The sequence below is a fragment of the Aspergillus pseudoviridinutans genome (assembly GCF_018340605.1).
Source record: "Aspergillus pseudoviridinutans IFM 55266 DNA, scaffold_3, whole genome shotgun sequence".
In the NCBI taxonomy this organism is placed as follows: Eukaryota; Fungi; Ascomycota; class Eurotiomycetes; order Eurotiales; family Aspergillaceae; genus Aspergillus; species Aspergillus pseudoviridinutans.
Genome location: NW_025091283.1, coordinates 1,718,748 through 1,732,466, shown reverse-complemented (window position 1 = coordinate 1,732,466; position 13,719 = coordinate 1,718,748). Strand labels below are relative to the sequence as shown.

Sequence of the window (13,719 nt, the reverse complement as noted above, 5' to 3'; positions counted from 1 at the left end):
AGGGAGTATCAGAACCAAGCCGGAGCGTGTAAATGCGACCCATATGTGCGCAAGACAAGATCTAACGGGTAAATTGTAAAGCGAAAACAAGAAGCGCGAATGCTTTACACGTGCCAGCGCGAGTCAAGCTGACACAATGGATTGCGCGAAGAGCCAGTCACTGTCCGCTGTTCTTCTTCCAACGAAGAAGTTCGGCTAGACTTGCCAGACTGCAGCCTGTCTTGAGAAAGTCATGGTCCAAGAGTTCGTCGGCAGTAGCACGGCTGTTGACATCGACACATAGGCAGACACTGAGGAAGGATTTGAGCTCCCTACTCAGCTTTTCAGGCTTCTTTAAGCGAGGAGTTCCGTTCGTGGCGATCAGGTACAACGCCTTCAGTGGTTCCTCGTTCAAATAAGGGGGCTCGGACTCAATCATTTCAATGGCCATGATTCCCAATGACCAACAGTCAACTTTGGGTCCGTACTCCTTTTGCTTGACGACCTCCGGTGCCATCCAGTAAGGAGTACCGACCATTGTTGCACGCTTGCTTTTTGATTCGGTAAGTTTGGCGCAGAAACCGAAATCAGCTTGAAGAGTCCAGTCAGTTAGTCTAGGCAAGATCCAGTGTTCCGAGAAGCAGACTTACTAATTTTGACATGACCGGCGCGATCCAGAAGGACGTTATCACTCTTGATATCACGATGGATGATGTTCTGTCCATGAAGGTGGGCCAGACCCTTGCAAGTCTGGGTAACAGTCAGCATCGCAACAACTCGGTGCAAATCTTTGTGCACTGTAAGTCATGAAAACCTACCTCCGCGCAGATTGTCGCAATTTGATCTTCCTGAATAACAGGGTTGTTGTCGATGACATCCGTGAGGGCGCCTCCCTCCATGAACTCCATCACAACCCACAGCTCGTTACTCTGTTCCTGCAAGAATGAATCAAGGAAGTTGACGATGTTCGCATGCTGGCTGTCCTTCATAACGATAATCTCATTGACGATGAGCTCTTTGCGGGGCTGGCTGCGCAGGTCCATCTGTTTGATAGCAACCTGACACCGTGGGCCATATTGCCGGTAGAGCTCCCGTGCGACAGGGGAGACCGCGTGCTCCTTAACACGCGCGACATACACCGAACCTGACGCTCCTTGCCCGATTTTTCGTTGCTTGCTGTATGACTCGTTCGGATTATCCTTGGAGACTACGGACCTCAGTCGATCCATGACTTCATTTTCAGACATTGCCGACATGCGGACCTCCTTGTGGCGTGGTTCAGCCTTCTTGGTCAGTGCAGCCTCGGCCTGACGAACACTGTCCGGAACATTGCCTTTTTGGGTCGTCTGCTTGTTCGCAATATTCAGTGGTTTCACAGCTTGCACAGGCGCGGGAAGCTTGGATGGAGGGGGGCCCTGCGCCGCTTTGGTGCCATTGCTTTGGGCGCGAGCGGCCTGAGAACGTGGATCATTTGGAGCGTAACGAGCGTTGGGAGAATTCTTTGCGCTGCCATTGCTGGACGTAGTGGGAGGAGGGGGTGCTGGGCGCTGAGCAGTCAATTGACGAGAAGGATCTTGACGAGTCGAGCCAGGGGCTTGCGGTGCGGGACGGCTTGGCTTGTAGCGATCGGCCATGGAGGAGTCGCCGCCATAGCCGCCAAGCTCCTGCTTGGCCAGGGGAACACGACCCTTAGGGATAGAGGCGTTGTACGCTTCTTGATCAAGTCTGTTCTGTTCATCTTCGCGTTGACGAGCCCGGCGGGTCTCGTCTTCGACACGTCGGCGCTCCTGTTCTGCCATCTCCTTCATTCTCTCGAGCTGCTGCTGCTGGTCCAAAGCACGATCAGACTCCGCCCTCTGCGAAGGTGACGAATTTGCCGAGCGACTCGTTTGGGAGTGTCCGTTGTCCAAACGCTGAGCAGGGCCTGGCGGCGGCGGCCTCGGGGGAGCAATGGAGCTGCCCACCGAGTTGTTGCTGTAGGGCTTCGACTGCTGACTGGACGGAGGACCGGCCAAACCAGCGTAGTACTGCGGGTTCTGTTCGCGCATCTTGATATCGGAGTAGAACTCTAGGACCTCAATCACCGCCTGGGGGTTCTTCTTGTAGTCTTCCTTGGTGATGGCCGACGCTGTCAGCAGCTTCTCCCACTCGGGGGGTAAGCCCACAAAAGCGCCGGTTTGCGGATCAAAGCCGACATGGACACGGTGGCTGAAATTTGTCGGGTTGCTCACACCTCCCATGCCAGGGCAACGCTCGTAAATTTTGTCAATCCAGTCATAAATTTCATCGTCACTCTTGACTTCGCAGGTAATGGTTTTGGTGGGCACGTCGCGAGTGATCAAGGCGGTCTTGGAAGCGGCATCCTTCGCATTGGCCAAACGAATGATCTCAAAAGCCATCCGAGTGTCCTCGGAACGCGACACGCTGGTGACAGTGTTGAGCGGGATGGAGAGGACCACCTTCCCGGTCTCATTCTTCAGGAAATCGAGACGGAACTCGCGCAGAATGAGGTATCTCTGATTCCAAGTAGCCAAAAACTTGTCTTCTTTGCAGCGGACATAGCCCTCTTTCACGACGGCAACGCCCCCCTGGCCGGACTGGTTTGTCTTGGTCTGTGAGAGGGCCGGACTGCTGGTGTTAGGAAATAGTGACAGGTTGGCAGATCCAGGAGTACTTGGAGAATTGAGACTCATTTGACTGAATGAAGTGGCCACGCCGGAGGGATTCGAAGGGAGTGTGAGTTTTGGACGGTCGGTAGGGGGTCGCGGAGCGGGCCCGGGGTTCATGAATTGGTCGGCGGAATACATACTGCGACAGAGGTCAGTTAAATTTCTGGAATTGAGACCAATCAGATCCCAAAAAAGGTATGCACTGCATGGTCAGATAAAGACGCGCTCAACCTACATTGCAGTTGACGAGATGCTGTGAAGGACAATAGAAATGCGGAAACCCTAAGGAGGGGGGGTAAAGTAGCCTCAGGGGTTCCCGTTGACCAAAAGGGCGAGAGGAGGGAAATCAACACGCAACGGGAACAGACGCTACAATGCTTCCCTAGAAACAGCAGAACAAGTGATGTGAGCAAGACGCAGCCACACCAGTATTGCCCGCATACAAGACCCGAGCGATTCTGCCAAAAAAGGGTGGAATGAACCCCCACTTCGAGAAACTCGTCCAGGGGCGGTGATCCTTCAGCAAAGAGAGCCGCACAGGGGTTGGAGGACAGACAGAGGAGCCAGCGAGGATTGTCTGAAATAGGAGTATGCGAGAAATTGCCACTGTTGGCTTCGGAGACAATCTTACCTTGTTCCCTTTCCACCTCTGACCAGCAGAGCCCTCGCGTGGGCGAGGAAGCTCCAAGTGGGAGTGCCGCTTAAATCTGGGGACGGGGACGCGGTGAGGGCTTAGTGAGCCAAGGCTGGGACTAGTATTGCAATTTTGCAAGGTGTTTGAAGGCTTGGTAACAAGAGGAGCTATGAATTAGAGACCGTATAATCTCACAGCGACGGCGAAGAGAATAGGGGAAAAAAAGTTTCAGAAGATACTTCACTGGTGGGGAGGAAAAGAAGGAGACGAGGGAGTAAGTGTGTGTGAGAGAGAGAGAGGGAGAAGGAGAGTGACAGGGAGGAAGAAGAGAGAGAGTGGGGAAGACAGGAACAAGGAGGTGTTAATAATATTGATAGGAAGGGATTTATACTCAGCTGCTAAGTAGTCAGACGTTGGAAGTAGGAGTAGTATCTAGTAGTGAAGTTTCATCTTGCAACAATATCGATCTAGTTAGGAGTAACGAACCAAGAATCAACATGTCAACAATCTACTGATTTTCGCTGGCTTCTAGAATGCTTGTATCGGAGCGAGGCTGCCATGGTTCAACATCCAGGTACCTCCCATTGTTGCTACTCCTCCTCTGGCTGTAACAGCAACTACTCAGTATAAGTAATGTTCGTCAACGCTAGATATCTCCAAGACTATCTGAAATAATTACCATTGTCTCCTTATGGATAGAGTGGAAATCGAGGTTTAGATGGATTGATTCGAGATAAACTCCTGGTCAACTCCACGAGGGCGGGACACTGGCTGCTTGAGGCTCGACAAGGTGCGGAAACTTAACATCTGAGCCATTCTAGTAATAATAGTAGGGACCTTTTGCTCCCATTATAATATGTTGCAAGAACTCATTATTATATTATAATGGGTACAAGAGGGGTGGTAGTACCTTCTTTATATCACCAGTCCATCATTATTTCCAGTGGTAACATTATTATTTCCATTCCTTTTGTTGTTAGTTTAATGGTTGAATTGGATTAACTGAATGAAACCAGTCATAGTCAGTTTATTTGGCACTAGACTCATACTGCAGCAGAGAACTTGTTTCTAGAATGTTTTATTGTTCTGCTCTTTCTAGATACTGCTCACAGTTGATCTTCAGCATTGTAGCAATGATAATGGATTGACAGGATCCTCACCCCTAGATGCAATGTTCCAGATAAGTGAGTAAGGTAATCATGAGTCTACTCCGTACGAACGTTTAGTATCCAGTCCTAGAGTACGGAGGACTCCACCGAAAGTCTCGAACTCTCTTCCGGTTCCAGTGCGAAACTACCCTAGACTACGCCGTAAACCGTGCCCAAAGTCGAGCCGAGTCCCGGACCCACGGGTCATAATCAGGAGTATCCAGAGAGTCGCATTAATATTCATGGATCGGCCCACTCCGCTGTTGCAACTGACTCAAGCTGGGCAGAATTTGGATGTCCGATAAACAACGATTATGAGTTCATTTATGATGGATCAAGAAATTACCAAAACCCATTGGATTCCGTCCGTTTGACCCGAGAAGATGCCTACTCCGTACATGTCTACTCATACCCACTGGAGATGAACAGCGAAGGATATATATACGGAGTATAGATCAGTGCTCCTCTCCAAACGGATGATTGAACTTTAGCAGTCCATTCAGTCCTCCCACCCAGCCATCATGCGCTTCAGCGCCTGTGACCTTCCGCATCACGCATGGCACGCCGCCATGCCACTCATTCTTGCCCTGCCGCATCTCCTCATTCCACACGCGAGCTTCCGTGCCCACCGTCATCCCCTGCCCCAAATTGACCCCGTCAATGCTGACCTCTAGCTCCCGCCCCCGATTTTTCTCACTCAGTCGAAGCGTGATTGGCGTGCTCGAGGGCAGAACAAGAGGCCGGAAGCTGAGGCTCCGGGCACAAATAGGCGTCAAAAGCACCGCCGGTACCAGGGGATGGACAATGCTCCCGCCACTGCTTAAGCTGTATGCCGTACTGCCAGTAGGCGTTGAGATAATCATCCCGTCTGCCACTGCTTCCGTCAGGAACCGGCCTCCGACGTATACATCAACCACAGCCAGATGCGGCTCCTTGCCGCGATGAAGAAGCACTTCATTCATGACATACACACCCTGGGTACCCAGATGATCCTGTGCGACAGGGGTGTTTCCATGTACTTGAATTGGTTTGCCATCAACTGTGAAGAGCCCGACCTTTAGACGGTTCCGCATCAAGATTCGAGCTCCCCGGGACGAACCCATTGATTTCCCACGCACCGAAGACCACCCCGTTGGCCCTGATCCATCTTCCATCTGGTCCTCTAGGATCGGTGCCCGGTCTCCGACACCCGCCCCAGACATAAATACTTCACGAAAAGCGCGCTTGTATTCGGCAAATTTCCATTCGCTTAGAAACCCCAGTGTTCCCATACTGAATGACAACATGGGAGGTACATTAAGGCACGCGGCGAACAGGGAAGACGCTCGTAGGATCGTCCCATCTCCCCCAAGGGTGACCGTCATGTCCACTTTGTCATGTAGTGCGGATGGGTCATTATCTGGAGATGTTGAGTAGACCGGGAAAGGAAGCGAAGAGTGAATTTCCTCGGCAGTCTTTCGTTCTAGAATGATGGCAATTGATGGATAGGTCGACCTTGTGTGTCTAAACTCTCCAGAAATTGTGTTAGTAAAGGCTCTTCCCAGGATACATTATTCTTCTAGAGTTCCATACGCAGCAAATTCAGCCAGCGATTCCGTCACCGCTGGGGCACAATCTTTCTTGACAACGAGAATATTCCTCGGAGGCTCTGGCCACCGAAGCGTAAGCAGATCGCCTTCTCGAGATTCTGGCAGAGGTCAGCGATCTTCACCCAGCATGCCCGAACCAACGGTACGAAGTGGCGCGCACCTTCATATTTGGGTATGATACGTCGCGGTAGGGTTCGGATATCTCTGATCTCTTGCAGATACGAAGAAGCCGAGAAACCTCTTGTGAACAGAATGCGTCGCCCGAATCCCAATCTGGCGGGTCGAAATTGAATCATAGCCATTTGCATTATAAAAGCACTGGCTCGCACAGTTATTCATTAGCCCAAGTCACAAGCTATTGCAATTCGAGATTCCTCCTCCATCTTCATCCATGATGCATCGACTCACATTACGGGTTGTTCCTGTCCATTTTCTGACCCGGTCTTCGTGAGTCACGCCGTCAAGAATGTTTGAAGTATTTCTTTTATTTCAAGGACATTCTCGAGCTTACAGCAGCTCCCTCATTGCTCTCTAACACAGACGAAGCAAATATCGTGTAGCTATCAAGAGAAATTAAGATAACGATAAATAGCATCATTAGGGAGGTTATAGACAACGAAAAGTGACCACGAACTATCTACCATCACGCTGACCGCCTTTGCCTAATCCTAGGCCAAGATACGTCACTCACGCTGTGCCAGGGTGGTGCTTCATTGCCTAGGTAAAGTAAGTTTGTTCTACCCGCCAGTCAATCACAAGATCACTTCAGCCATTATTCGCTTGCCTGTGCCCACCAACAACCGTGGTGCACGCATGATTATTGTGATTATTTGTTGTTCGATTCCGGTGTCTTCCTCTCTTTTCTTTTCCACTGCTCGAAGGATGGCTTGATATTCCTTCTCATCTTCATTACTCGCCCAGTTCTCCCTTTGCGACGTTTCGTGTCGCCCACACAGCTTTAGGGCAGCGCGAGACACTGCCTGTTTATACCTAATTCCGTAGTGCGTTGATTTGCTCGTGTGCTTCGTACGAGGGCGAGGGCGAGTTCACCGTCTTCAATTTCCCAGACTTCATCTCGATCGTTCCAATTCGACTACGGAAGTTCTTACAGCTTCACGAGGATTACCTGCTCGCTATGGACTCTTCAGAGCTTCGTCGGCGGAAGCCGGCACTTGGCGTGAACGGCGTGAACGTTGTTGAAAAGCCTCAAGGCTTCGAAGACACCGAGCCGCGCCTCAAGCACGGCATTCCTATGCAACTCCTTCGTTCCTTGTTACTTGCAACATGGTTCAATTGCTGCTGTGTCATTATTTTCGCGACCCAGTTGATCGGGTCTCCTCTTTATTTCATAAACAAGCACTATTATTACAGTTACATGGCTCTGACAAAACAATCCTTTGGCTTGGTTATAACAGCCCTGACACAATGGGGTTGTCCAACATATGTGCGCGTCAGTGGGGACGAGAGCGTGCGAGGTCAGATTCACCTGTGTAAGGATGGACGACTCAAGACCGAGTTTCCCGAGCGTCTAGTCTTGATTGCCAATCATCAGGTTTACACCGACTGGATCTATCTTTGGTGGATTGCTTACACGAACCAAATGCATGGCCGCATCTTCATCATTCTCAAGGAATCACTTAAGTATATTCCAATCATCGGGCAGGGTATGACATTCTACGGTTTCATTTTCATGGCCCGTAAATGGTTGTCCGACAAACCTCGACTACAACATCGTTTGGAAAAACTCAAGACCCATATGTCCGGTTCCAAATCAAAATCCCCGCAATATGACCCCATGTGGCTCCTGATTTTCCCAGAAGGTACCAACCTGTCCCCAAATACGAAACGACGGAGCGACGAATACGGCCGAAAGCAGGGCCTACCGCCCCTGAAACATGAGCTCCTTCCTCGGTCGACCGGTCTCTTATTCTGCCTACAGCAGCTGAAGGGAACTATCGATTGGGTATATGACTGCACCGTTGCGTACGAAGGGCCACCGTAAGTTTTCAAAGAGGTTTCCGTGCCCACTGCACATCGATTGACTAACATCTCTTTTTTTCCCAACTGCAAGGAAGGGCAACTATCCCGACAAGTACTTTACTCTCCGATCCACATATTTGCAGGGAAGGCCTCCGACCTCCGTCAACATGTACTGGAGACGATTCGCTATGTCCGATATTCCTTTGGATGACCAAGAGGAATTTGATAACTGGCTCAGGGCGCGCTGGACGGAAAAGGATGAGCTACTTGACGAATTCTTTGAAACTGGGAGGTTCCCAACTTCCCTGGCTGGCAGCGTTGACGCTGGAGATGTGTCCGATTTACAGAGAGAGGCTGCCTCTAAGGGCTTTGTGGAAACGCATGTCCGGCTACATCACTGGACGGAGCTTGCGCGGATTTTCATGGTACTAACAGGCATGGCGTTTCTTTGCAGATTGCCCAAGGTTTTTGGGCTATGGGACTAGAATAACCTCGAGCCTTCTGGGTGGTGCTAGATTATCAATAACTTTATTGCTAATATCCTTATGAGCATGAGATGACAGAACGAAACGAGATCATATTATTGATGAAAAATATTGCGGGGAGTTTACAGCGGCATGGGAGGAATATACTATGGTTGTACTTGATGTCAGGACACATACCTGTTGAGGTATGGCCCAGCATCCAATGCACATCTCTTACAAGCGACCAAGTGTTTGGGGAAAATCGATATTGAAAATGACGCCGATGATCAATCTGGTTTCATTCAATATCACCATCCAGCAAGCACCGTCGTTTGGATGTGGTATCACCGAGGTTGATTAAACGTGGCGGTGCTACCTGATGCACTAGCCACTTCGGATAGATTCCAGCCACTTGAAGATGCCTCAGGCTCCAATGTAGATTTATTCCGCCCGAACAGCAACAAAGATCAAGAGCCGCAGATCTGTCTCTATGGTCTTCAAAGCTACAACACAAGAGCTGGTTGCTTATTCGGGTTCAGCAAGGAACCTCTTAATCTTTCTCTGTTTCACCCGAAACATTTAATAGATTTTCTCTCGCCTAAAATGATCATGACTTGAGCTTTGCCACGAACTTCCATCTCAGCTCAAAACCGAACAGTCGCATCTCTCCGTGTTTCCTCCTACCGTATCATCCCGGAGACATCGAGAAAGGACAGCACATATTCTCTCCATCCTAGGAAAGCGTCATGGCGTCGTTAGAAAACGGCTACGCCAATGGCAACTCATTCCCAACGGCCAGCTCTCTGGTCAATCTTCGCTTTTCTGACATACCCTCTGCGATTGATATTCCCGCGTCCACCCTTGATAGCGAAGTTGAAGTCAGTTTGGAAGGCCTACCAGACGACCCAACAGAACTATGTACCCTCCTGGAGAACGAGAAAGCTGCGAAGAATTTCTGGGTAATTATCGCGCTGGCGTATGCCAAGCAGAAGCAGCTTGATCATGCGATCGACATTTTGAATAAAGGTCTGGCTTCGGTCGGTCATGGGGCAGCCAAAGAGAAGCTTGGTCTGTTGGGCTGGGTCTGCTGGCTGTTGATGCTGAAGAGCAGACAGGCCCCCCGAGTTGCTTCGGAAGGGGAACTGTATACAGAAGCCAAGACCAAGGACTATTACCTCCAGCTCGCCACGTCAACGCTGAACGAGGCGTCGCGATTGAACCCGGCTTTCCCTCCTCTGTTTCTCGCCCGAGGCGTTCTGTGCCTTTTGCGGGCTTCCTTGCACCCACCAAGACCGGTTCGACCGGGATCAGTTGATACATCCGAGAGAGTGGAGTCGCTGCGACAGGCGCTCAAGTGCTTCGAAGAATCGTCAAAGGCGTTTGGAGGCCGGAATGTGATGGCGATCCTGGGACGTGCCAGAGCGCAGTACTTGCTGGGCAGGTATGCGGAGGCGCTGGAGGGATATCAGAAGGTTCTGATGAAGATGCCTGGTTTGACAGACMCAGATCCTCGAATCGGTATCGGGTGTTGCTTATGGCAATTGGGCTTCAAGGATCAGGCGAAGGTTGCTTGGGAGCGAGCGCTGGCAGTCGTGAGTTACGAAACGCTACTGTGAGATTTGCAGAGCATTGCTGATGAAATTCTTCTTTCTCTCTTACAGAATCCCGACTCCAAGGTTGCCAACATCCTACTTGCCGTTTATTACCTCTATGACAGTTCGCGACACGCGACGACAGATCCTGCCTTTGGCTCGTTGTACAAAGTGGCCATGACTCAGTACACGCAGAAAGCCTTCAAATTGGATAAGGAATACCCCATGACATGTGCACTCTTTGGCAGCTATTTCCTATTGAGAAAATCCTACTCTACAGTCGAGACTCTGGCGCGGAAAGCCATCGAGCACACTGATGTAATGGCGATTGCCAGTGACGGCTGGTATCTCCTGGGACGCAAAGCTCACTATGAAGGTGATCTTGCTCGCGCTGCGGAGTACTACAGCCGCTCCGATCAAGCGCGAGGTGGCGGCGACAAAGGGTATCTTCCTGCAAAGTTCGGTGGGGTGCAGATGCAGGTATCCAATCGGAACTACGACGACGCCAAATTCCGGTTGGAGAGAATTATTCAGCAAACCAAGAATCCCGAATGTATGATCTTACTTGGGGCTCTTCATGCCGAGGAGGTCTTTGCTGCTCAATCCAGCGGTAGCAAGGAGGACAAGTCGGCGGAAGCTAAGAAGGCCATCAGCCTGCTCGAATCGGTCCGTAGCCTGTGGAAGGAAGAAGCCAAGAAGGTCTCCCCTGATGAATCAGTCTTGGTGTACCTGTCTCGCCTCTATGAGCAGATTGCGCCGGAGAAGAGCATGCAATGCCTTAGTCAGCTGGAAGAAATGCAACTGGCCGAGATCGCCGAAGAAGAGCGTCCGGAGGGTATTGAGGACGAGGAAGAAGTCAAAGCCATCCTCAGAACAAACCTTCCTCCTCAGCTTCTTAATAATATGGGCTGCTTTATGTACCAGGCTGACAAGGTGGAACAAGCGAGAACGCTATTTCAGGCAGCTTTAAATGCCTGTGTTCGATCACAGGAGAAGGAGGCGCAGCTTGACACAGATGCTCTTATAACGACCATTAGCTACAATCTGGGTCGAGCCTACGAAGCCTCCAACATGCAAGACGAGGCCAAAAAAGTTTACGAAGGCCTGCTTGCACGCCATGCCGACTACACAGAAGCCAATGCGAGACTCACGTATATTGCTCTTCGACAGAGCCCTACAGATGAAGGACCGAAGAAGATGGCCAAACTTTACGAGGCCGACTCGACGAATCTCGAGGTCCGCGCTCTCTTCGGGTGGTACCTGAGCAAGTCCAAGAAGCGGGCGGCGAACCTCGCTGAGGACCACGAGCAGCGACATTACAAACATACCCTGCAGTACTTTGACAAGCATGACCGCTACTCTTTGACCGGGATGGGCAATGTTCACCTGGCGACAGCGCGGGATATGCGGCGCGATACCGACCAGGATAAGGAGAAACGCCGGAAGATGTACGAGAGGGCCGTCGAATTCTTCGACAAAGCGCTGCAGCTAGACCCCAAGAATGCCTATGCAGCGCAAGGTATTGCTATTGCGCTCGTGGACGATAAGAAAGACCATGCTGGTGCCGTGCATATTTTCTCCAAGGTGCGAGATACCCTAAAGGACCCCAGCGTCTACCTGAATCTGGGCCATGTCTATGCCGAACTCCGCCAATACTCTCGGTCGATTGAGCACTACGAGGCAGCGCTGTCGAAAGATCGTGCTCGCGATGCACAGATTCTGGCGTGCCTCGGACGAGTCTGGCTGCTCAAAGGCAAGCAAGAAATTAACATGTCCGCCATGAAGACGGCGCTGGACTATGCCAAACGAGCCCACGCCGTAGCGCCCGCACAGGCTCACCTCGAGTTCAATGTTGCATTCGTGCAAAACCAGATTGCCTCGCTGGCGTACAGCCTACCAGAGACGCAGAAGACGGTTCAGGACGTTGAGGAAGCCGCTGAGGGGCTTCACCAAGCTATTGAGACCTTCGGACGCATTGCCAAGATGAAGAACCCACCGTACCCTGCCGGAGCACTGGAGCAGCGCGCCAACATGGGCAAGACGATCATCAAGCAGTTGGAACGTGCGCTCCAAAGCCAGAAGGAATACGAAGAGAAGAACGCGGCGAAGCTGCAGCAGGCGCGCGAGGCTCGAGAGGCGGAGATCCGCAAGCGGGAGGAAGAGGTGCGGAAGGCGCAGGAAGCCGAGCAGGAACGGAAGAAGAAGCTTGCGGAAGAGCGGCAGCGGATGATTGAGGAAGCCCAGCGACTGGCCGAGCAGCGGGCAGAAGAGGAGCGGGCGCGTGAGGAGGCGGAGATGACGATGGATTCGGAAACCGGCGACAAAGTGAGGCGGAGAAAGAAGACATCGTCGAAGCGCAAGAAGAAGAGGGCGGAAGACGATTTCATCAGCGACGGGGAGACGCCTCGCCGGGCAGTCAGCGGGGAGCCCGGCAGCGAGGCAGAGGCGGCGCCCAAGAAGCGCAGACGGCTGGAGCGTCGGTCCGGCGGCAAGGCGCAGAGCAAGTACAAAAGCAGCGAGATTGTGGAAGATTCGGACGTGGAGGATGAGGTGCACGAGGCTGCTGCGGGTGATTCGGATCAAGAGATGCGGGACACCGGAGCCGATGATGCTGAGGATGTGGTGCAGCGGCGTCGAGCCAAGGTGACCCGTAGGATCGCGGACGAAGATGATGAGGATGAGGAAGAAGAGCGAGGAGCCGCATCACCAGGCCCGGTGCATGAGAACCACGAAGACGACGACGATGATGGGTTGTTCAACGAAAGCCCCCGGGGGGAGGATCTGGAGATGAAGGAGGACGAGGAGGAGTAATCAGCCCTTTATTGGAAGGCTACGGACACTACATGTAGTTTTAGATTTGAAGCATATTTTTCATATAGTTTCTCGTTGCTCGTTCGTTTATCTCATTGATTATGATATCAATTGGCGTTCAGGACGAAAGGCGACAGGGTGAAAGGCGGAAACGGGGTATTTTGTTGATAGCTTTACGCGATGTATGTACACTAGCTGCGAGATCTGCTTCAGCCTGATGAAGGGATGACAAGAACAACGGATGTTTAGCAGTCAGCATCTATCTATCCAACGTAAAAATAGTTCGGGAGCAGCTGAGCGCGGCGGCCTCCGTCGACCGCTCCTCTGTTATCTTGTTATGTTTGGTCTCTGCGCAGTAAAAAAAAGGAAGATGACGAAGAGTGTAGATGATGATCGCTGGTATGTTACTGTTATTGTTATTTCTGTACGCAGTAGCAACATCATGATCGTCGCCTACTTTAGTGGTCGTCTAGTTTCTAAGAATAATAAACGGGCAGGCAAAAGACGAATCGAGGAAGCCGGGAGTCCACCCAGTCGTCATATATACTCAAAGCAGGATAGTTGGAGAAGTGGGACGAACGATAGACTTTCATTGAGACTTGCTGAATCGATAGATTCTAGACAAAACGATCTTCAGGAGACGAACAAGTGAAACATGGGTCTTGGTCTGATTTTTGTTCCAGGGGCAAAAGTTTATCGTTTGAGACAGTGGTGAGGCAGCATGCAGATACGCAGTGTAGCAGGCCCAGAGAGATAGTCTCGCACGTGAGGACTGCAAGCCAGTTGGCGGCTTGATCCACGTTCGTCCTAGCAGTGGCCAGGTGCTATCCTTACAAAATTACACAGCTAACCC

The 13,719-nt window shown here is 51.3% G+C and overlaps 4 protein-coding genes across 4 annotated transcripts; 2 read left to right on the top strand and 2 right to left on the bottom strand.

Annotated features, from left to right (window-relative positions):
• Positions 1-157: 157 nt before the first annotated feature.
• Asppvi_004334 (serine/threonine protein kinase CLA4) lies at positions 158-2,786 on the bottom strand (the record flags this gene model as incomplete). Its single annotated transcript, XM_043300289.1, has 3 exons — positions 158-570; positions 630-729; positions 798-2,786. The coding sequence occupies 3 exons, from the start codon at positions 2,784-2,786 to the stop codon at positions 158-160; spliced, it is 2,502 nt and encodes an 833-aa protein (XP_043156224.1).
• Positions 2,787-4,885: 2,099 nt separating this feature from the next.
• Asppvi_004333 (NADH kinase POS5) lies at positions 4,886-6,321 on the bottom strand (the record flags this gene model as incomplete). Its single annotated transcript, XM_043300288.1, has 3 exons — positions 4,886-5,933; positions 6,003-6,117; positions 6,180-6,321. The coding sequence occupies 3 exons, from the start codon at positions 6,319-6,321 to the stop codon at positions 4,886-4,888; spliced, it is 1,305 nt and encodes a 434-aa protein (XP_043156223.1).
• An 833-nt stretch (positions 6,322-7,154) lies between these two features.
• Asppvi_004332 (lysophospholipid acyltransferase family protein) lies at positions 7,155-8,484 on the top strand (the record flags this gene model as incomplete). Its single annotated transcript, XM_043300287.1, has 2 exons — positions 7,155-8,017; positions 8,091-8,484. The coding sequence occupies 2 exons, from the start codon at positions 7,155-7,157 to the stop codon at positions 8,482-8,484; spliced, it is 1,257 nt and encodes a 418-aa protein (XP_043156222.1).
• A 725-nt stretch (positions 8,485-9,209) lies between these two features.
• Asppvi_004331 (putative RNA polymerase II transcription elongation factor (Ctr9)) lies at positions 9,210-12,866 on the top strand (the record flags this gene model as incomplete). The annotated part of the gene is made up of 2 exons (XM_043300286.1): positions 9,210-10,055; positions 10,125-12,866. 2 exons carry the CDS (start codon positions 9,210-9,212, stop codon positions 12,864-12,866), a joined length of 3,588 nt encoding a protein of 1,195 aa, XP_043156221.1.
• Positions 12,867-13,719: the final 853 nt, after the last annotated feature.